We start from the raw sequence: 23,802 nt of genomic DNA, 5'->3' as shown, positions 1-23,802 counted from the left end.
TGCAATGTGGCACAATCTTTTGGAAGGCCTAAGGCCCACTATTAGCATCTTTGAGATATTTTATCTTTCCCTATAAGGTCTACATATAGGAGAGGTGGGCATGGAGACTTATTCATCCAAGAGATGAAACTTAGAAATATCAGCTTAAGCATAAGAAAACTAAGAAAAAGTAAAGCACTCCTGATGGCTAGAGCTTTGCTTAGAACTGTCCGCTAATCCTTGGTGCTGCTAGGAGCTAGCCTGGCACTCACAGCTGGGCTATGGTACTCTTCTGTTGAACATAAGGAATCTCACCCAACCCTAACGTCAAGTAAGTCTACTCTGAGACCACGGTGGGTCAAGAAAAAAAGACCACCCTGTAAATGTGTCTGACACATTTGACACAAACGTGAACATTGTGCAAACCACAAAAATGACAAAATACCACCTTGTCACGGCTAATATAAGTGATTGTTGCTGTTTATCAATTACAGCTTCGACCTCATGCTAGTCTTCCCTCCTTTAGGTAAGACTTACCAAGATACCCGGTCATAGAATTATCCCCATTTCCTGACAGCATCTAATCCAGATGAAAGTCCTACTTTCTGAACTTTCCCCAAAATCACCTACTAGAAGTCCAAATGCTATCATAAGTCATTTCTAACACCCTCTTATTGAGATGTGCTATGGTTCCCTATTGTGTACATTCACTCTGATTATAATAAGTCAATAAAGCCAACTTTCACTATAGTTGTGTTCCTGGTGACCTTTAGCTGGAGGACATTAACAGAAGTATAAGGAAATTGAGTGGAATTGTTAAGACAACATGAATACCAAGAAAAATCACATCTTGCATATAATCTGTATATAGGTCAGTACCAAAAATCAATTCTGTGCCACTTAGTAAGACTTCTTGAATCTCAATCTAAAATTTTAGCCTGATCTCTTTGTTACTAGAAGCAGAAACAAACCAAACTTGTCTACCTTCTAGGGATACCTTGTATAGACTATGCATCTGTTCTAGATAAAGATGCCCAGGGGAGAAGTGTGAGGTGCCAATCTTTAGCGGGTTGAGAGCATAGACCTTCTTGTCAGAAGCTGAGGCTCACGGAAGCTGGGGAAGGACAAGTAGACCACCCCTGGGTGATCACCATAACAGAAAAAAAGCAGACGAGAAAGACAGAGTAAGATTAAGTCCTGGAATCCCTCCCTAGCATTGACACTGGGAGAAAATGCTATCTGCTTGAATCCTTGCCCCAGCCTAGACATACAAAACTCAATTTCCTACAAACACTCGTGGTGAACAGCTACGTTCCCAAGGCTCTCGGTAGATTTGCCAAGACATTGTCCTTTTGACAGGGCATGTTACACTTAAAGCGACTATGTGGTAGTTCAAAATCAGGTTCTGGAGTCAGAAACACCTGGTTTTAAATCCCAGCTCCATCACTTACAAATTGATCTTGAGAAAGTTCCTTAACATTTTGTGCTTTAGTTTCTTCATCTGAGTAGTGGAGACAATAACTGTATCTACTTTACAGGGTGTGGGGGCAGAGTCCCAGGAAGCAGTTTCCAGGCTCTCGGACTCACATAGAAAGGTGCTGGCTCAGGTAATAAATGGCCATCAACTGTGATTGCATGGCCATCAGCTGTGGCTAGTTGGCCGTCAGCTGTAACAGTGAGCCATTGGCCACTAATATAACTGCTGTGGCTATGCTAGGAGAAAAATGGGGGCTAGCAAGAAGAAGATGGTGGCTGAGCCTGCAAGCGGCGCAGTGAGGGTTGAGAATTGTGTGGCTCCTGTTTCCTATTTCTCCAACCCAGCCACCAGCAAGAGTATAGTGGTATGACTCCCCTACCTATGGCTCCGTGGGTGTTCCTTTTTGGCCTCACCATATCCTGCGTTGCTATGTGGGGAGCGGGACCAGAGACCCCACCGGACGCCCCACACGACAAATGGCGCAGCGAGCAGGGTATGGTGTCGGCTGAAACTCTCCGGAATGTACTGGAGCAGTTTACACGTACAAAAGCTCAGCTTCGTAAGCAGAGTGCGGTGCCGGCCAAAACCTACCAAAACATGGTGGAGCGGTTTGTTCGTGTGAGAGCCCAGCTTCGGGAGGCCCATGAGGAGCGACACCGGGAACGGGAGGCGCGGTCTGCCTGGGAGACTCGAGCCTCCAGCTGGCACACCACCTTCTTGGGCATAGAAGGCGGTGTCCTCCTTTTGTTGGTCTGCTGCGGCCTTAGCATCCGAAGCTTGTGGATAGCTTACAAGGAGGCCTCCACCCACTCAGACACCTGGCACGGTGAGCAAGATTCCGACCAGGTAGGAATGGCGTCTGACTCTGGGCAGGAGGATGTATGGCCCCCACACAGGGTTTTGTGTATTTAAACAGTGGGCATAATGCTTGGCACATGGTAAGTTTTCAATAAATGGTCACCATTATTTATATTATTACTCTAGATTTGGAAACACAATGATGTTACCTATTCCTAATATTTGAATTTTTGTTTTGTCATATATACTTATGTAGCTACATGTGTATATATACACTCAAATCCATGTGTCCATATCTGTCCACAGATAAACACTTGCATCCATGGGGTTTGTAATGCATACTGTATTTAGAAGAGTAAATGCTATCAAATTACAGGGCCCACATTAGCTCAGGGACGATTATAAATCTGCAAAGTGCTACAAATGACTGTAAATTTCCAAATTCAGTGATGATAAATTTTATTTGGATTTCGCCAAGCTGTTTCCCTAAGTTTAGGCAGTTTGCTTCCTTAAAGAATTTGACAGCCCCTCTTGTCATTTTACATTTCCCGTTCATGCTTGGACCAGAAGTAATCATGGCTCCCAATACTAGCGCTCCCCAACAGTGCTCTGGCCATAGTGACACCAAGGAACTGTAGAGAATAATTATTTAACTATTGTTAATTATTGCCTCTTAAAAGGGGGGCTATTTTAAAGAAGTCCCAATAGACCATAACTCCGAAGTCCAAACGGTAATAATGGTTTTCATTGAAAACAGCTTATAATGACCGTTGATTAGATTACTGTGCTTTTTCAAAGGGGAAGATAAAAAAACCAAGGGGAAGTGTGATAGAGGATGTCAGAGTTGAAAACGATGGTGACTTTAACCAATTGTGGTTAAAATAAATTGCATGTGTGAATTTGATGAAAGTATATGACCATATGAATCATTGCTAAGGGCCCTTCCAGGGCCCTGGAAGGAGCCATTGTAAGTGTGGGGCCCAGAAGCTTAAGCTTCTTTAGTAATGCCACATCCGCACTCCGACTGCCAGGCATCGGAGAATTTCAGTTGCAGTTGTCATTTGTTGATCCAAAGGAATGGCTCTCTAGGGGTGCAGGTTGGTGGGAGAGCAGGGTTAGGATTCCTTTTCCAGGTCTTAGGCACGGTCAGTGTCTGTCTTATTAGCACCACACCCCTGGGCCAGCATAATGCCTTTCATAGAAGAGGTGCTCCGTAAACTTGTGAGGCGTGAAGAAGGAAAGTAGGATGACAGGGATGGTGAACTCCAGTAACTTCTTGAGGAATAAATGATACTGGAAGCGTGCATAGCACTAACATTTACAAAGGCCTTCCTTGTATATAAGAGATTGGCAAACCACTGCTCACGGGCAGGCTAGTAAAAACTAGCCTGCTGCTTGTTTTTGTGTCATGCAGGGACTCAGCTCCCGCTCCCCGCATAACAACGCAGGATATGGTGAGGCCAAAAAGGAACACCCACGGAGCCATAGATAGGGGAGTCATATCACTATAGTCTCGCTGGCAGCTGGGTTGGAGACACAGGAAGCAGGAGCCACACAATCTGCAACCTGCCATCCGCTTCTCTGCCAACCAACCAACCCCGCTTGCTAGCTGCAATCCACCATCTGCTTCACTGCCAACCACCAACCCCCTTGCTAGCATAGCCACAGCAGTTATATTAGTGGCCAATGGCTAACCGGTACCAGCTGATGGCCACCCAGCCACAGCGGATGGCCATCTGATTACAGCTGATGGCCATCTAATAACCGAGCCAGCACCTTTCCACGTGAGGCTGGGAGCCTGGAAGCTGCTCTCTGGGACTCTGACCCCACATTTTGTAAATAAAGTTTTATTGGAACACAGCCATGCTCATTTGCTTACTTATTGTGTAGACTATTTCCCTGCTACAACAGCAGAGGTGTAGTTATGACAGAGACCACATGGTCCGTAAAGCCTAACATGTTTACTATCTGGCCCTTTATAAGAAAAGTTTGTTGACTCCTGATATATATTATCATATTTTGATTTTGTTTTTCATTTCATTACTGTGAGGGAAGTAAGTCAGATATTATTATCCCCACTAGACAGACAAAAAAATCTGAGACTCGGAGAGGTTAAACATTTTTGCCTGGTTAGTTGTAGAGCAAGTTGAAGCTGAGACTAATTCAGGTGCAGCGCAAATGAAGGCTGTTAAAACTACTTGTAAATGAGCCATGTTATGAAACTTTAGCCATGGAAAGCTTCTGTCCGATGAGCTCAGTAAATGAAGCAAGCCTCAATGTCTCCACTAAGGCTTTTGGGCAAGTGTTGTAGGAGCCCCATACACCCCTCAGGCCTTACCATTTAGCCTACTGCAGCTAACTTCCAGCTGCCAGTGTCTACATTTCTTAAAGTGGAAGGTCACTCTGCTCATATATAGGAGAGGCTGGAATTTCCAGGAAAGAATATCTTCCAGGAGCAGCCAATGACTGATAAAACTTAGTGTATAAAATAGCTTAGCTCCCTTGCCCCTTTGGTTAAATAACCCGAGGCATGGGTTTTGCACCAATTACCAGAGTCCCCTGTAGGAATAAGCTTTAGTTGCCTACAGTGGAAACTGGCTTAAAAATGCACCTTTAATTGGCTGCCTTCTCTCCCTCTTCACATTTCCCCACTCTCCTACCAGCGGTTATCTGACCTCCCACATAAACTACTACTTGCTTTCATATCCTTCTCTAAGATTCTGCTCTTGGGGAATTCCAAGCATAGACAAGTTTGGATAAATGGAAGCACTCTTGGAGAAAAGCAAATATTTGGCCTCATGCTGATAACTGAACTTGCTGTTTCAAAGGGGGAAGATCAGTCGTTAGGATGGGGTTAAGCTCTTGTGGTTCATTCTATTAACTCAACTACTAGTTTACTGATGAGGGCTCACTTTCCCTGCAGTCACTGGTCCTGGAATAACCCCACCTGCCATGTGGGGAGAGATGTGTGCGTCAGCCAAGATATACACAGCTGCTCCTGACGCGGAAAATGGTGCAATGTCTCAATCAATACCTCACACATGCTCTCAGCCAAAGGGCAATTAGTGTTACTCAGGATGAAAACTAATATAAGGCTGCAGATGAATGGGTTATTGAAGAGACTATCAAATCAGCCTGGCTGTGAGAAGTGACCAGAGGCAGTGGGCATGCTCCTTGTCTGTGCCTCGCAGCAGCCTTCTGTTTCAGGCTTAGAAGTGGTCATTCTACAGATAGGAAGATTAATCACTCTTACTACTTCCGCCTTCTGGGTTGTCCCCTCAGCAGTAAATAGGGTACATCTACTCATATGGTCGTGGCCGTGTTTTCTTTTTTAAAAACAAGAAAATTGAGTCCCTTCAACGTAGTCACAATATTTTTTGCAGGCTTTGTATGTTTGCCTTTGGCTCTCTCACATTATGTGTATTTCTCTCTTCTTCCTTTCTTTGGCTCTTTCTCCCCCAAACCCTGCCTCATCTTCCCATCTCTGCCTGTGTCTGCTTCTGTCTCTCATACCTTCCCCTCCTCCTGCCCTATCTCTCTACCTCATTTTTCTATCTGCTTTTCTCTTTCCTACTCCTAGATTCTCTGTGTGTGTCCCCGTTCCTCTTTAAAAACCTGACTCCTGAAGTTCCCCATCTGGATAGACTATCTGCTTCTCTGTCTTTACTGAAGTCCCGCTGTACATGCTAAACATTACCCAGGCCGTGGGGTAGCACAAAGTTTAACCATCTTTTAGAAATAGGTGCCGCGTTTTCTCCTCCTGTTTTCCTAGAGGGACAGGAGAAAAAGCAGGGAAGGACAAAAGCAGCTGTCAAAATTTGTTGTTCACTGTTGCCTGGGGCTACGGTTTATTGGCTGCGGTTCATAGGTGGGCCTGTGAGGAAGAGAGGACACAGGCAGCGTTCACACCTGAAGGGGCCAAGATGTCCATAGGCTGGATGTGACTAGATCTGAACTATCCCTGACATCATATGAGACTGAGGCCTGGAACTCCAAGTAACTCCTGGTTCTGTATCGTTAGCCCAAAGGCAAAAGTACCAAAAACCTGTTGGAAAGCAGCAAGAAGAAAGAAAGAGGATTCCCTCTCAAAGTCTCAAAATGATCTTACAAATTAAAATTCCAAAGAAAGTGAATAAATTGTATGCTAAGAAGGACAGTTGACAAAATCACCAATCAAAACACCAACTCACTCAAGATGAAATTGAAATAATACAACAGCTTCAATAAGACTTGGTCACAAGTGTGCCTAAGATGGTAGATCAGAAAAAATTTTTTTCATGAATTAAACAGGAAACTATAAAACAAAGCAGACTTAAAAGAATAAGAGTAGGTAGATATAAAAGGACCCAAATAGAAAACTTAGAATGAAAAGTAGTTACTGGAATTAATGATAGTAGGATAAGATAGATCCTCAATAGATAGGATAAAATGAAATCTAGACACATTTGAATAGAGAACTTGGGAATTGGAAAACAGTCTTGAGTAATTCATCCAGAACACAGCACATGGATACTGATACCAACTATAAAAGAACAATTGTAATGGAGAAAGACTGAGAAATACACATGCGTAACGCAAGTTCCATGAGGAAAAAAGGAAGGTGTGGTTGAAGAAGCAATATTTAAGGAAATAATGATGAAAATTTTCCATAACTGAAGAAAGACTTGAGTCTTCACTTTGAGACAGAGCAGGATAAATAAAATTATACCAACTTTTATGCAAATTGTAGTGGAAATGAATAACAGCAAGGATAAAGCAAAAATATCTCAAAGCTGCTAAATAGAAAAGCCAGATATAATGCAATAATTAGAAAGAGAGTAGACTTCTCATTAACAGCAATAGTTGCAAGAATACAAGTTGCAAGGAGCAATATATTCCAGCTCGAAGTTTATGTGCATATTAATTCTTACTCAAGAGTGAGGGAAAAATAAAAATATTTTCAAATTTACAAAGGCTGAATTTATGATTCACAGACTCTTGCTGAAAGGAATATTAAACTATATACTTTGGCAAGAAGAGAAGTGAACACAGAGAGAATGCTTAAGACATGTGAAATAACAATGAACAAATACATTGATAAAATATGTCAGTATGTTTAATTAATGACTGACAAAAGTAATCATTTTTATAAACAAGAGTGAAAATAAATCTCAAAGCAACAATAAAGTGATGGGGGCTACTCAGTGCATAGTTAGAGCGTGTTAAAATCTTTGCCTTAGGAAGGATGGTAAGTAAAACTGAATAACTTTGGCTTAGAAAATTTTATACTTAAACTTGTTTTTAAAAGTTGATAGGTGACTTCTAAAATATATAAAAAGATAAGTCCAAATACAAAATAATAAAAATAAATTTAAGTGAGTTAAATTCAACCAGTAAAAGACAGGCTGAATTAAAAACAAAAACCAAATCTGCTACCTTTAATTTATAAGAAAATCTCCTAAAACAAAAGCACACATAAAGGTGTAAAATAAAGAAGGAACTACATCAGATTAACGTTAATCAATTAAAATTTAGGTAGTAATAGCAAAAAATAAAGTGGAATTTAATTTAAAAGCATTGCTAAAAATAATGACAAACATTACAATAATAGTAAAAGTCCAATGGAAAATAGAAGGGAAAGAAAAAGGAACTCCTTAATCTGATAAAGAAAAGTCTATTAAAAACTTAACATCACATCTATTAATTTTTATTGTGTAACGTGATTCATAAAAAAATTTGTATAAAGTATACATACGTATTAAAATATGTGCAAATCAAAGAATAGGTTTTAAAAAGAGAGCTTAACATTGTTCTTAAACAGAATCCTGCTCTTTGTCAAGCATATGACCTGGATATTGTATATGGTTATTTGACTTACTATGTTTTAGAGTGGTGTTTACATCCAGACAAGGTGTTTGATTTTCATAAAAACCTAAAGGTAAATCAAAATTGAAAGAAACATGGGCTGAACTTCTTCACTTTGCAAATCTGAATATCACACACTGTCCACGATTTTCTACTGTTAAATGGATTTTTCCAGTTATTCAAAAATTAATTATTGTCTAGTTGACACAGATGTTGTTTGCATCAACACTAAAAATTTTTTGGAATGAAAGTCATCACATATACGATTAATAAGTGAGTGGCTTAATGGGAGATATTTTTACCATCAAAAAGTAGATTTGCAGGATTAATATCTACAATATACAAGGAATCATGCAAATCAACAAGATAAAGAAGGGGGAAACAGAAAAATGGGCAAGTTATATGAAAAGGCAACAGAAACAGAATTCTAAATGGACAAACAAGAACAAGAAGAGATGCTCGGCCTCACTGGTAATTAGAAAAATGCAAAGTAAAACAGCAGTGCACCTTATTTTCATTTTATTGCCAAAAAATAAAAACTCAAAAAATACCAAGTGTTTGTGAAGACATGAGGAAATAGAAAAACTCATGCACTGCCAGCACAGATTGAGACTGGTGCAGCCATTGTGGAGAAAAACAGTGGTGTTCTGAGTGAAGTTATGTATATCCTCTATCAACTGGCAATCACACTCCTTTTGTATAGACTCTAGATACACCATCATATAAATCCATGATGGTATCTGAATAAGCTTGTTTGTTGGAACATTGTTTGGAAAAACAAGGAGTTGGAAGCAAACTCGCTGATCATCAATGGGGGAATGGGTAAATTAAATCCATACTACTCAGGAATTAAAAGTAATTGCATTGTGGAAAGATCTTAAAAATACAGTCTCAAGTAAAAACAAACAAACAGATGAGATCTATAAGACAATACCATTGTATAAATTTAAATACAAACATTTTACATTTTGCAAAGATGCACGTAGGTCAAGCTTTCATTCCTGGAATAGATTACACTTGGTCGCAGTATATAATCCTTTTCTTATGTTGCTGGATTTAGTTTGCTGGTATTTTGTTGGAATTTTTGCATCTACATTCATTTGGAATAATAACTTTACCTCCTCCTTCCCAATTTGTATGCCTTTTGAGTTATTGCTCTAGTTTAATTATTTTGGCTAAAAATTGAAAAAAATTTAATAATGATAATAAAAACTATCCTTTTCTCATCCTTGTTTTAATGGGAATGCTTCTAGCATTTTCTCATAAATCATAGTACTGATTTTGTATTACATCCTATCATAAGAAAACAAATTAATCAATTTCTATTTTATTAATAGTTCATTTAAAATTATGAATAGATATTTATCAAATGCCTTCTCTGATTCTACAAAGTATTATAGGTTCTTTTCCTTTGATTTGTTAACCTTCCAATCTCCAGCTTACTTAGTCTTCCATACAAGTTTTTACAGTTCCACGTTTATAAGGTAGAATCAATGTTATAGTCTCTAAGAAATTAACTTCCAGCCCCCACTGTTGCCCAGTTTATAATCATAGTTTTAGCTGCCAGCTTAAATATAATGTCCCTAGTCTGTTCCACTCTTCCCCTGGATAGTGAGTTCCCTGAGAAAGACTTCCTGCGTCATTTTATCTTTATTTATCATCCGCTGGGATTCTATTCTCTAACATCCACATTCCTAAGGCTACTGCCGGCTTCTCATCCACTAATTCACTAATTTCCACTATTTATGGTGGGAAATGCTTCACTATGAGTATTTGCTCCTCTTTTGGAAAGCAGTTTATTTGAGGTGACTTTGTATCGTATTTCCCATCATTCCTTTCCTTGTATGCTTCCAGGTAAGGGATGACCACAAGGGAAAGTTGCATGAGATTTAGAAGTTTAGAAGTCAAGCAGTAGCTCTGTTTAGCAGCTATATTTATAACTCCGCTGTAGAGTGCCAGGCAAGTTGTCACTGATCCCGCTGTCTTACCTTGTCAGCAGGGGGCAGTACCTGGACCCAAAGCTCATCCAGCTCCTGACAGGTTCCCTCCTTAGAGCTGTACATTGCCATGGCAAAGCCAGCTCCCCCTGAAGGTTACCCACGGTATTGAGACGGGAGATGTAAGAGACAGATGCATGTTCCAGTGTGTCTTTGCTTTCATCTATGCCCAGCTCACCTCCGACTGTCCTTCTGGATGAACTATAGTAACTTCTGGCTCAACTCTAAACACAGAGAAAACAGCCTTACATGAACTGCTCTGCCATCTCCACAATAAACCCTATAATAAATTCCTCACTCTACATCATTGTCGTTTCTCCTTCTCTGTCGAACCCTACCTAATTGATTCCATTTTTCTTCCTAGAAGTTATTTCACCTCTTCTCATGAATGGCTTCAGGAAATCTGCTGGTACAATATTATTTGGTACAGAATCATTGAAATTTTATATATTTTATGCCATAAGTTAAACATTAATATTAAAATGTGATTGAATCATCTTGAGGAAAATCTGTTTATTTTTCAAGTGCTAGTGAATTCTTTTTTTCTGAAGGAAAGTGGTCTCTTGAATGGAAGCTACTGAAATTGTTGGCGATGTATATTGATTCAGCAACTCTACTAATCAGATTTCAGTTAATTTACTACCGGTGCATGGCTGTCCTGGAAGGCCCTTGGTCAAATTCCCTCCTGTGGGAGTTTAAATTGTCCTGAATTGCCCTGATTTGTCCTAATACTCAATATGCAATTAGTAATTTTTTCACTTCTGTGAGAAACAGGACTGGAAATTGCGACATTTTTCCTTGTACTTAACTTAAATCACACCATGTGCATGTCCCCGAAGACATGTTCTTATATGTACTGCAATGAATAAAATATGTACTACTTAAATATTTCTGTGAAAGTTTTCTCTTAACCCAGAGATTGTACCAGCTTGCTGTAGTGGAGTCATTTTTTCATTAGAGAGGGACTTAACAATTAGACCTTCCTCTCATGAGGCAATAGAATTGCATTTGGGTGAGACTGTGGCACATATTTTGTGCCACCTATACTCTCTGAGGAATTTATCCTCTCATGGGTAAGACCCTCTGGGTTCATCAATTCCCGGCATGTCTCAACCTTAGCACTAGACACACTTGGGGCCAGATAATTCTTTGTTGTGAGGGACTATTTACTAGCATCCCAGGCCTCTTCCCTCTAGATCCCACCCTGAGTTGTGATAAACAAAACTGTCTCCAGAAATTGCCAAATGTACTCCAGGGGGCAGTGTCAGCCTTGGTTGAAAACCACTGAGAGTTTCGATTCAGACACACTTGGACATAGGTTGGGGGAAGAAGAAATCTCACAAGTGGAGGGCTTAAGTCATGGTGGGCACAATCTGAATACTGCGTAATATTGCTTGGGGAAGAGAAAAAGGAGGCTGTAGGAATTCCATAGGGGCCCCTATGCCAAGTCAATGCTGTGATCTTCATTTCTGCTAAGTGAGATGGGCGAAAATGGAGTGGGATGCCATCTTTTCTTAAGTACTAGCATATACATGATTCTCTCTGTCTCAGCTTCCCAGGGGAATAAAGAAGTTGAGCCTGAGGGTTGCTAATTATATTCATTGACTATGTGATAGGCGTTACAATACAAAAGTAACCAGTTTCAATGCAATTGTACAAAAAACAATTGCCTTTGGATTTCGGTTTCCAGTAACAGGACAGGCAACGTTTCCAGATTGACCCTCCTGTTGAAAACAACATATGGAAAGACCATCAACCTCATTAGTAAATAGGGAAATGCAAGATCAAACCATAATGAGACATCACTACACATCAAATGAACTGGACAAAAATTAAAAAGTGGAAATTTTCAAACATTGGTGAAAGATATAGATCAACCTATTCTCTTCCACTGTGGTGAAAATTAGTACCACCACTTTGGAAAGAGCTAGGCAGCACCTAGTAAAATTGCACGTGTGCGTGCCCTGTGACCCAGTAATTCTACTACTAGATATGAAACTTAAAAAACCCCTTTCACAGGTGAAGCAGGAGATATGCACAAAATTTTTCATAGCAGCATTAAACAATTCAAATATTAACCAAAATAAAGTGGATAAATCCATTGTGGTATATGTATACATTGGAATTCTCATTGCTATACAGCAGTGAGAATGAAAAACTAGAACCACATGCTTTGACAGGAGTATCACAAACGTCATAGAGAGCAAAGAAAGCAAGTCATAGATGACGACCTACAATGTAGTTCCATTTATATCAAGTTCAAAAGCAGGCAAAACTGAACAAAGGATTGGATTGTTTAGGGATACATTCAAAGTTGGGAAAAAGAAAAGTAAGAAAAGAAGTAACAAAATTCAGAATAGTGGTTAACTCTGGAGTAGGGTCTTAGCTTGAGCTACTATAAGAAATTGCCATAGACTGGGTGGCTTAAACAACAAACATTTATTTCTTATAGTTCTAGAGGCTGGGAGGTCCAAGATCAAGGTGCCGGCAGATTCCTTTGTTGGTGAAGGCCCTCTTCCTGGCTTATTAATATTATTATTTTTTAGATTTTTTTTTTTTTTTTTTTTTTTTTTATTGGGGAAGGGGAACAGGACTCCACTGGGGAACAGTATGTACTTCCAGGACTTTTTCCAAGTCAAGTTGCTGTCCTTTCAATCTTAATTGTGGAGGGCGCAGCTCAGCTCCAGGTCCGGTTGCCGTTGTTAGTTGCAGGGGGTGCAGCCCACCATCCCTAGCGGGACTTGAGGAATCAAACTGGCAACCTTGTGGTTGAGAGCCCACTGGCCCATGTGGGAATTGATCTGGCAGCCTTCGGCGTTAGGACCACGGAGCTCCAACCGCCTGAGCCACTGGGCTGCCCCTCTTCCTGGCTTATTGATGGCTGTCTTCTCATTATGTCCTAACAAGGTGGAGAGAAAGAGAGGGCCAGCTGTCTTCCTCTTCTTATAAGGACACTAATCCCATCATAGGGGCTCTACCCTCATGACCTAATTACCTCCCCGAAGGTCCCATCTCCAAACACCATGACATTAGGGCTTCAAGATATGAATTTTGGGGGGACAGAATTATTCAGTCATAACAGGTAGGAAGGGGTATACCCATTGGGGAAAGATCACTGGGGTTACTGAGACATTGGCAATATTCTATGTCTTAATCTACGTGTAAGTACATAGATGTTCAGTAATTATTCTCTAGGCTCTACATACATATTTGATATGCTTTTGTGTATGCAATATATATTTCAGGGTGAAAAAAGGAGGGGTGATATCAAAATCCCTCTGGATAATCTCAGCGCATTGATGTCCTGACATTTTGGACTCTTGTTTATTATGAAAGAAACAAAATTAACCTTAACCCAGAAAAGAAAGACATGCCTAATTTTGGTTTTCCCGGTTAGTCTTGTGATTAAGGGTTCTCGTTCCTCGGAGAATCTAAATACCAAAGGATACTAAGATACTTTATCCCTAACCTGTTGGCCCACACAAGAGGGAGAAGAAGTCTTGTTCACCTGTCTATTGACTGTGCAGAAAGACAACCTGCCCGGAGCCTGCTGCCTCCCCAGTAAATGCACAGAGAATTGAATGAAGGGGCCCAGGGAGGACGTGTGGGGAGAGAGACTCCTTCTGCCCTAGAGGGCCTTCTCTATCTTCCCCACCTCCTTGTCCTGTCCTGCCCAACCCGAAGTTCCTACTCACAGCTTCACCCTTTTACAAGTTCTTCTCAGATCTCACTTTGAAGCAAACTCTCCCATTCTCCTTCCAATCGTATTTCTCAGTTTTCATTTGCCCGTTCTTGAGTATTTGCATATGTTGATCAAATTTACTTCTCTTTGCCACTTTTTTGGTGCATATTGGGTTGATTTAAAGAGTGATATGATGAGTATTTCATTGGAAAAGAAAAGAAATTTCTACTTAACCTGGCCCCAAAACACTGACTTAAGGGGACTTCACTCTAGTGAATACTGACATAAAAATAGTCACATCAGCCTGGGAGGAACTTGTCCCTTCCCCATCTTTGCTCTTAGCACCTTCTAAGATCCTGTGTGTGAATCCTACAGAAAGCAGTGGTGGTAGATGGAGCTCTTTGGGGCCCCTGGAGTGCGCTGTGTGACTTGACATCATGCTTGCTCTAGGGAATATGCCCGAAAGATGGAGAGCAGGAGGACAGGACACTTCCCCTGTGGCAGGGGCCTGAGAACCCCTGAGACCTGGTCCTCACCTCGGGCCTGGAGGCATTTTTTACTGCTAGAGAGTTTACTCTTCTGTCCCCGAGACAGGATGATCGTGCTTAGGGACAGCAGGCAGGAGTGCGGCAGGAGGACCCTGTGGAGGAAACTGCCGTGCACCTTAGGCTGCAGTCTGTCAGCCCTGCATGGGGCCGCCTGGAGTGACAGCAGGGGCTGGCAGTGGGGAGCCTCTCTTCTGGGGTGGGGGCCTCTCAGTTTATGGCCAGCACCATCATATCAACTGTTGGGGTGGGGGCCTCTCAGTTTATGGCCAGCACCATCATATCAACTGTTGGCCGGGCCTGGGCCCCTCCCCTCTGCTGTGCTGAAGTTGACACCTAAAACCTGGCCCTCATCTCCCTGGGATCCCCTAAGAGAAAGAGAGGGGACAACTCACCCCATCACCCCTGCCACGGGCCATCCAGGGCTGACAGCTCCGAGGGGCTCTGTCTGTTCTGGGCTTGTTGGGATTCCCCTACCGACCTGAGTCCACCGGCCTCTGAACAAGGCCCTCACCTTCTTGCTTCCCAAGAGGGGGAGTTGAGTGCACCACATCTGGCTCCCCCTGCCTGGGGCTCCCAGTACTGACGACAGGGGTGGCACTGTGGATGGCCCCCCTTTTGGAGAGCGGTCCCCTGGTTAGCATTCAGGTTCCTTACCTAGACTGCAGTTAGGACCCAGGTCTCCTCTCTTGGCAGAATTGGGACCAAGCCTTAGACCAAAGCCTTCCCCTCCCTGAGACCGTCTGGGCAGAAGTCATGCCATAGCTCTGTCCGCCCGTCCAGGGCTGAGAGAGGGTACGACACTGGGTGGTCCCCTTGCTGATGGGCAGAGTGATCACTTCAGTCCACATTCAGGGTCCCCACCTAGAAATTTGACCAGTCCTGGAACTCGACCCTTCATTTGCAGGGTCTGTGACCCTCAGGCCAAGTTCCCACCTTCTGGATTCCCCGAAAAGAAAGTCCAGGAGAGCCACATGCATCCAAGGCTCTAGGGGCCTCTGAGGGCTGACAGCAGGCACAGGACTGTGTGGGACCCCATTGATATGAATCAAAGCCTGGGACTCCTCCCTCTACTGATCTTGGACCTCCAGCCTCATACCAGGGCCCTCACCTCCCTGAGTCCCTAGGATGGTGGGCGAGTTACATCCGGCTACCCCTGCCTCAGGCCCCCTGTTCCGGGAGAGGTCCTCTCATTAGTACTCAGTATCTTCACCTGGACACCAGTTAGAGCCCAAACTCCTCCCTCTGTGAAATTGGGATGCCCCTTACAGCAAGGCCTTTGTTTTCCTGTGACTCTCCGGGCAAAAATGAAGGGCTCCTGAGTTGAAAGACTGCTCTAGGCATTTTAGGGGTAAGCTCACATGGGGCGTTGTGCAAAGCTCTCTGCTGGTGGGGATCCCCTCATGTCACTCAGTCCTAACCTTGACTCCTGTTAGTTCCTGGGTTTCCACCTCTCCAGAACTGAGGTCGCCTAACTAGACAGAAGCCCTCCTTTTCCTGTGACCCTCGGGCAGAAATAAGGCGGCTCCTAAACCTGACAACTCTTCCTTGGGCCTCCTGGGGGTTGGGGCATGTGTGGGGATTTGTGGGTCTCACTGTGTTCTGGAGTGGGTGGTTCCCTCACTCCTCATTCACGATCCTCACCTTGACACCTGGGCACTGTGGTGTAAGGCTCATTCTTGGAACACCACCCTCAGCAGACCTGAAGCTGCTCCCCTCAGATCAAGATCCTAACCTCCAGGGACCACCGCGTTGGACGTCAGTGTCAGCCAGAGCCAGCCACAACTGTTCCAAACCTGCAAGAGCGGAAAGCCAGGGCAGGACTCCACCGGACCCCACTGTTCTGGCTGGGACCCTCTTTCTGGGCCCTCACCTTGAAGTCCACCAGAGGCTCGCACTCCCTCTGCTGACCTGGGGTCACCCTCCTGAGACCAATACTCTCGGTTCCTAAGAACCTGCAGGACAAGAGGATGGTCAGCCCTGCTTGGGGCCCCATAGACCTGAGGGCAGCTACAGGTTAGTCACTGTGAAACCATCTATGTTCCAGGGTCTTCATCTCCTCAGCCTTCCTACATAGGGACCCACATCTTGGCTCCTGCCTCCTAGATTAAAGGTTTCTTGGGAAATGCTGCATCCGTGCAAGCTCGAGTAGTTTTCCTACTGCAAACCTTGCAGATAAGATCAGTGTCACAGGAGTGATGCCAGATGGGGAAGCTATAGCTCCAGGCAGCGTGCCCAGGGCAGGTGGTGGGCTGTCAGAGAAAAGCCAGGTGATCCATTCCTTCTCTTCACCAACCAGACTTAGCCTCTTATGCAGCTTTGATTCTAATAGATTGTTTTTCTACAAGGCGGTGGTGGAGACGCATGCTTTTGTGAGCCCGTCTTTTGAGGTGATCTGATGTTGTGCGTGTAGATGATTGTATTGTTACCAAATATTATCCTCTTTATTTATACCACCCATTTATTTTGATATTTTTTTGTTGCTCTGGCTATGTACCCAAACCACTAGTTAGTACACAGAGCCCTCTTTTTACTGTCTGAGAAACATCCTGGAGTACTGAAAGGACATGTGAATTATGACACACAGTATCTGCGACGGGCTGCAAGGAGTGGGTAGTGTGGACTGCAAACAAATTCAGACCATGGATTTAGAACTGGCTCTGCCACTAACCAGCTAGTGACAGGTCATTAGCAGAGTCCACGAGCCTCAGGTTCTTTCAGCAGGTTTGCTAAACCCTGTGTTCTAGGACTGGTGGATATATGGAATGTATGTTGTAAACCCAGCACAGTGCCTGGCAGGTACTGACAGTTTTAAAATGGTAGTTACTAGCAGAATTATTTTGACCTCAGACTATACCATATACCACAGTGGGATATTTTTTTTTTTCTAATCGAGGAGGAGTCAGAGAACATGCAATGTTCTAGGACAAAAAAAGCCCAAATCAGCCTAAATGCTGCTTAGTAAATAAAACTAAGTAATATTTCCCCATTAGATGATCATTCATTTGATGTGGGCGTGAGGTAGATTTCCCCAGTTAGATACACTGTGGAGCTACTACAGGTGAGCAAAGGACCATAACCACCCCCCCCCCCCCCCCCGGCAAGCTGCCCTTGCATTTACCCATCCCCATTTTCATTCATTCCACCATCACCAAAGATCTAGACATTAATTACAGTTTGCCACATCACATAGAAGAGTGCCACATTTGGGTTCCCTTTTAATGGAATGGTCTAGATGTACCCCCTAGGCCAGGACAATGTGGGCCAGCCCAGTGGCTGCTGAATTTAATTTCAGGAACTGTGAAGAGCAGGTTTCCATTGCAGGCATAGTCTCTCCACTCTGAGACCCACCACCATCTGACAGTCTGGTCCCTGCTCACCATTTTATCAGACTCATCTAACCCCTGGTGCAGCCAAATTTAAAATTCCCCCAACGGAGGTACCGGCAGTGTCCCACCTTTCCAACCTGCACTTTCTGTTGCACTGCTCCTGCCTGGAAACTCCTCCCTCCTTACCCTTCCGTTTATTGTCCTTCAGGGTTGGGTGTGGACCACACCCTGCTCCTTGTATGAAAGCTTCTCCTGGGCTCTAAAATGTTATTGGCAGGGGCTGGGTCTTCGTTGTCTCCACATCCCCAGAACTAGCATGATGCTTTAGAAAGAGGAGGCACTCAATTCGTGTTTGGGGAACAAAAGAGACAATGGCCAAGAGTTCTAATTTATAACAATTTAATTTCTCCTACATTCTTGAATAAGCTAAGCAAATGCTTCTACATAGCTTTTAATTTTACCAAAAGAGGGAGTAAAAGGAATAAGAAAAACCAAGAAGTAACCATCTTTTACTTATTCCCCCCCCCCCCCCCCACTATTTCGTTATCCTAACTCTTTCAGTGTGGGCTTCTTTCACATTTTAAAGAAAAATTGTATCCAGTGCTCTGTTTTCTGGTACTGGACCACAATAAAAGATGCAGGTGTTTTCAATTTGTTTTACAAAATACAAAACCATTACTCTCAAACTTGATAAACAGCAATAAATGTGTGAGCCATGTTATTCATAAAGTTAGATTCTGAATCTAAATAAACTTTTTTAAAAGGAACACATTGGAAAAATAAGGGGAAAAGGTAAACCTGGAAGTTACTTATGAAAACAGGAACACAAAGAAAAGATACACTATGCTTTCTGCATCCCCACCTTGCCCCTCTACTACTTAGAAGCTTGACAGCCCGTTTTAATTTCAAGGTGAAGACTGCCTCACACTTCACTAGCGCTGGGAAGAGATGCTAGACGTGGCCCTGGAGCGGACCCTGGCTGCAGCTCTGGCCAGGGCTCATTCTTCCTCATCTCTCAAAGCTTCCTCACAGCGGGCCTGGAAGGCACTCGGGACTGTATCATTGACTTTGGCCCAGAACTCCAGCACTTTCATCTTGGTGGTCTCAGCGTGGGCTCTTGGGCCCCACAGGAACTCGTAGCATGGAGGATCACTGCTGGGCACCTAGCGGTACTCCAGGTATTTTTGCTGCACCAAATCTTTGTTGATGAGCTTTCTGGGCTCCCCAAAGATGAAGTGCTTCCTCCCAGCATAGATGCCCATCATATTCAGGAATTCCCACTTCTCCTCCTCAGTGGCGCAGTTGTCATTCAAGAAAATCACGCCTAGGAGAGGCATCAGGAGCCCATTCTTGGAAAAGCCCATGCCATCGCTCAGACTCGCTTCGTTGGGAAGGTCCAGTTTGTTGACAAGGCTATAAGAGTGATTGCTGGGGTCGACTTCCTTTAGGTCAAGGCCAAAAACCAGCTCCATGCGCTCAGTGGTTCTCCTGGGATCTCAGGGAAGTGCTTCTTGTACTTCTTGTTGATAATCTTCAGCATTTCTGCCTTTGTAATGGGCTCTTTCATTTTATACTTGTGCAGCAGAACCTGTACCAACATGCCTACTTTCCTGGTCAGAGGATCTTTGCCAGTGCTCTCCGAGGAGGCCGGAGCCTGGGAAGAACTTGGACTTTCCTCCCCTTGCGTCTTGGCACCTTCACCAGAACTTGCACAGGAAATCGTTGCAACAGGAGAACTGGTGGCTGGGGCTCACTGAGACTGCTGGAGAGTGCCTGCAGCAGGGGAGCTGGGTGGAGTACACCCAGACACAGGTGAGGGGGACTCTTCTTCCCCAGCTGGAGGGGTCTGAGCACCCTCAAGACCCTGGTCCTCACCTCGGGCCTGGTGGTGTTTCTCACGAGCACGGCGCTTACTTTTCTGGCCACGAGGCATGACTGTTGTTAGGGACAGCAGGTGGGAGTGTGACAGGAAGGCACGTGATGCAGGCACCTGGAGGAGGAAGATAATAGTGTGAGTCCCCTCCACAGGGAGATGCCATTGTGGCTTCAAGAACGCCTCTCTGAAAGTGTCCTTGAGGACACTCTCCAGGACCCCACAGGGCTCCTGTTCTCCTGGTCTCCTTATGACCCTGTGCAGGTATTAGACTGCCCCTCAGGCTGCAGCCTGATAGCCCTGCCTGGGACCACTCCTCTCCTCACACCTAGACCCTCACTTCTCTGTTCCTCTCTGAGACAACCCCTCAGCCCCCCAGGAAATGAGGAGTCACCTCGCCCTTAAAGCTTTGCCCTTGGCTTTCTGGGAAACAACAGAGGTGAGACTTTATGCAGCCACCTCTGTTCTGGAGTGGTTGTTCCCCCTCATTCCTCATACAGGATTTTAACCTTCACTCCCAACAGGGCCTGGGGCTCCCCTCTCTGCTGAACTCGGTCAGCCAATCTTTAAACCAAGGCCTGCATCTACTGAAACTCTGCAAGCTGAAGTCAGGGGCCACCTGAATCTGTCAGCTCTGCCCTGGGCCTCCCAGGGGTGGAACTTGGTGCAGCTCTCTCCATTGGGGGGTTGATTGGTCCTCATGTTCTCACTGAGGATCTTCATGTTGACACCTGACCAGTCCTGGAGCTCCCCTTTCAGTAGATATGAGCCCACGCCCTTCACACCAAGGTCCTTGATTAAATGAAACCTCAGAGTTGGGAGTTCAGGGTAAGGCACATCCGGCTAAGGCTGTTTGGGGCCTACAAGGCCTGAGAACAGGGGTGAGACTCTATAGGATCCCACAGTTCCCCACTGGTCATTAGCTCAGTCCTCACTCTGGATTCTGACTGGCTCCAGGTAGGACTTCCAACTCCTCACTGAGGAGTTAACCAGGTCAAGAGAGGAAGCTGGGGCACACCATATCTGTGGGTGTCCTTTAGGACACTTCTCAGAGCTGAGGGCAAGGGCAGGGCTTTGGTTGGCCCCCATTTTTGGGGGACAAAGTCCTCACTCTGGACTCCTGTTAAGGCCTAGGTCTCTTCCCTCTGCAGAAATGGGATCACCCCCTTAGGCCAAGGCCCTCTTCTCCCTAGAAACTTCCAAGCAGAAGTCAGCCCCACAGCTCTGCCAGGACCTCCCAGAGTTGGGGAGAGGAGGGCACTGGGTGGTAATGCATCAATCCATATTCAGGGTCTCCACCTTTGTACCTGACCAGTGCTGGAACTCCATCCTACACTGTGCCCCCTCAGACCAAGGTCCTTACCTCCTCAGTGAGAAAGTCAGGGGAAGCCATATCTGGCCAACACTGTACAGGACCTCCAAGGGCTGACTGCCAAAGCTGTATGGGGTCTGCAAGGGCTAAGAGCAGGGGCGGGACTGTGTGGGACCCCACTGATATGTATCAAAGCCTGGGACTCCTCTCTCTACTGATCTGCGTCCGTCAGCCTCCCACCCAAAGCCCCACTTGCCTTAGTCACTAGAGAGGAAGAACCGGTGCACTGTGTCTGCCTACACCTGCCTGGCGCTCCCAGTCCTGGTTGCCCTCCGCCCCTTTTGGGAAAGAGGTCCCCTCCTTAGCACTCAGGGTCTCACCAGGACTCTCGTTAGGGTCCAGGTTTCCTCCTTCAATAGAACTGTGGCCTCCCCATGTAGACCAAGGCCCTTCTTTCCGTGATGCGCTCCACACACAAGCCCAATAATTGTACTGGGGCCTCCCAGTGCTGACGCTAGGACAGGACTTTGTGGGGTTCCCTTGGTGATGGGCAGGATGGCCACTTCAGCAAACATTCAGGGTTCTTAGTTCGTTAACTGACCAGTCCTGGAATTCCACTCGCCAACGACCCGACCGGCGGTTACGTCACAGACCAAGGCGGAAGTCAGAGTGAGCCACATCCGGCCAAGGGGTCTCTGAGGACTGTTAGCAGGGGCGGTTCTATGGCACTAAGCCTGGGACTCTTTCCTCCACTGACTTGAGTCCACCAATCTCACACCCTCCCTGAGTCCCTAGAAGGGAAACTCGGGGTGTATCACATCTAACTACCCCTGCCTCGGACTTCCAAACCTGACCGGCAGGGGTAGAGCTCTGAGCAACTTCGTTTTTTGCGCAGAGGTCTTTTCTTTAGTATTCAGGGTCCTCACCTGAACTCCAGCTAGGTCTCAAACTCCTCCCTCTGCATAACTGGGGCTGGTCCCTTCCTCCCCAGGCTGTCCCCTACTGAGACCCTCCAGGAAGAAATGAGGAGCCCCTGAATGGACCGTTCTGCTCAGTTTAGACTAAGAGCAGAGCGCAGGGAATGTGTGACCCTCTCTGCTGGAGGGGTTCCCTCATATCACAAGGTCCTCACCTTTGCTCCTGTCAATTCCTGGTTCTCCTTACTTTGAAGAATTAGGGCTAACTCTCACTACCCTGTTTCCCTGAAAATAAGACCTAGCCGGACAATCAGCTCTAATGCGTCTTTTGGAGCAAAAATTAATATAAGACCCAGTCTTATCTTACTATAAGACTGGGTCTATAATATAATATAATATAATATAATATAATATAATATAATATAATTATAATTATAATTATAATATAATATATATAATATAATATAGTGTAATACCAGGTCTTACATTAAATTTTGCTCCAAAAGATGCATCAGAGCTGATTGTCCGGCTAGGTTTTATTTTTGGGGAAACACGGCAGACCGATGCTTTCCTCTCCCTGAGGCCCAGCAGGTGGCAATGAGGGGGCTCCTCAACTTAACAACTCTGCCTGGGACTCCCGAGTCGTGGGGGCGGGGGTTACTTCATGGTGCCTCCTCTGTTTGAATGTGGGGAATTCCCTCATTCCTCCCTAACATTCATCACCTTGGCACCTGAGTAGTCCAGGGACTCCACTCTCAGAGGACCTGAGGCTGCACCCCTCAGATCAAGGCCCTCGCTATCTGGGACTACAGAATTAGAAGTCAGTGTGAGCCAGATCCAGCCACAACTGTTCCAGACCTCTAATGGTAGACAGCCGGGGCAAGACGCCGCAGGACCCCCTGTTCTGGCTGGGTCCTTCCATCATTCCTCTTTCTGGGTCCTTACCTTGAAGTCCATCAGAGGCTCACACCCCCTCTACTGACCTGGGGTCACCCTCCTCTCAGTTCCTGAGAACCCTGAAGTATAACTGAGGGGACTCAGCCTCACAGGACTCCCTGGCACCGTATAGGTCTTGGAGAAGCCACAGGCTGGTCTCTGAAGGTTGTCTATACTGTGGAGTGTTCACCTCCCCAGTCTCTTATGTGGGGTCCTCATTTTGGCTCCTGTCTCCTTGATTAAATTCTTCCTGGGAAGTGCCATAGCCCTTCAAACTCTTGAGCAGTTTTCCAACTGTAAACTTTGCTTCCTTGTTCTGGAGTTGTGAGAGAAGAGGAAGCTGTAGCTAGAGGCAAGAGGCCCAGGACAGGTGGCGGGGCTGTCAGAGAAAAAGCCAGCTGACCCATTGCTTCTCTTCACCAACCAGACAGCCTCTTATGCAACTTTAGTTCTAATCTACTAACTTTCTACAGGGAAGGGGCAGAGCCTCAAGATTCTGTGAGCCCTTTTCTTTTGAGGTGATCCGACATTGCATGTGTAGGTGATCACATGGTCATCAAATATGATCTCTTTTTTCTTTATTCGTACTCCTTATTTACTTTGGTATTCTTCTTGCTCTGGCTGTGTATTCCAATCTAGTACTTAGTACATAGTCTTTCTTCTTATTGCCTGAGGCACATTTTAGAGTAGGGAGATGAAAAGTGAATTAAGAGATACAAGGCTGGGATGAGTGAGAAAGTGTGGGAGTAGTTTTGTTTTAAATAAGCCATTCTTGGGGGCTGTGTATGAGAAAGTTTACTTTTGTCTCTGCATGTTTTTCATTAGCATGTTTCCTAATTCAAATGAATCCTTATGTTGTGGACTGAATATTTGTGTCCCCTCACCCTCAAATTCATATGTTGAAATCCTAGCCCCCAAGGTGATGGTATTAGGAGGTGGGCGCCTTTGGGAGGTGATTAGGTCATGAGGGTGGGGTCCTGATGAATGGAATCAGTGCCCTTATAAAAGCAGTCCCCAAAAGCTCCCTTGCCCCTTAGGCTGTGTGTGGACACACTGAGAACGTGCCATTTCTGAACCAGGAAGCAGGCTCTCACCAGACCCTGAATCTGCTTG

General features: G+C 44.8%; 1 protein-coding gene and 1 pseudogene across 1 annotated transcript; both read right to left on the bottom strand.

Annotated features, from left to right (window-relative positions):
* The window catches only part of LOC109454998 (large ribosomal subunit protein uL11 pseudogene), a 127,907-nt pseudogene extending 111,589 nt beyond the window's left edge, over positions 1-16,318 (bottom strand).
* A 1,906-nt stretch (positions 16,319-18,224) lies between these two features.
* On the bottom strand, positions 18,225-21,951 carry MAGEB17 (MAGE family member B17). The gene is given in 2 exon segments (XM_019746248.3): positions 18,225-19,143; positions 19,146-21,951. Coding segments are annotated over 2 exon segments (600 nt in total). The 5' UTR covers positions 19,252-21,951; the 3' UTR covers positions 18,225-18,649.
* Between the last annotated feature and the right edge of the window lie 1,851 nt (positions 21,952-23,802).

Source organism: Rhinolophus sinicus, chromosome 18, assembly GCF_057876585.1.
Source record: "Rhinolophus sinicus isolate RSI-liver-muscle chromosome 18, RSI-T2T, whole genome shotgun sequence".
Lineage (NCBI taxonomy): Eukaryota > Metazoa > Chordata > Mammalia > Chiroptera > Rhinolophidae > Rhinolophus > Rhinolophus sinicus.
The sequence above is the reverse complement of the archived record's forward strand: the minus strand, read 5'-3'. Positions and strand labels throughout refer to the sequence as shown.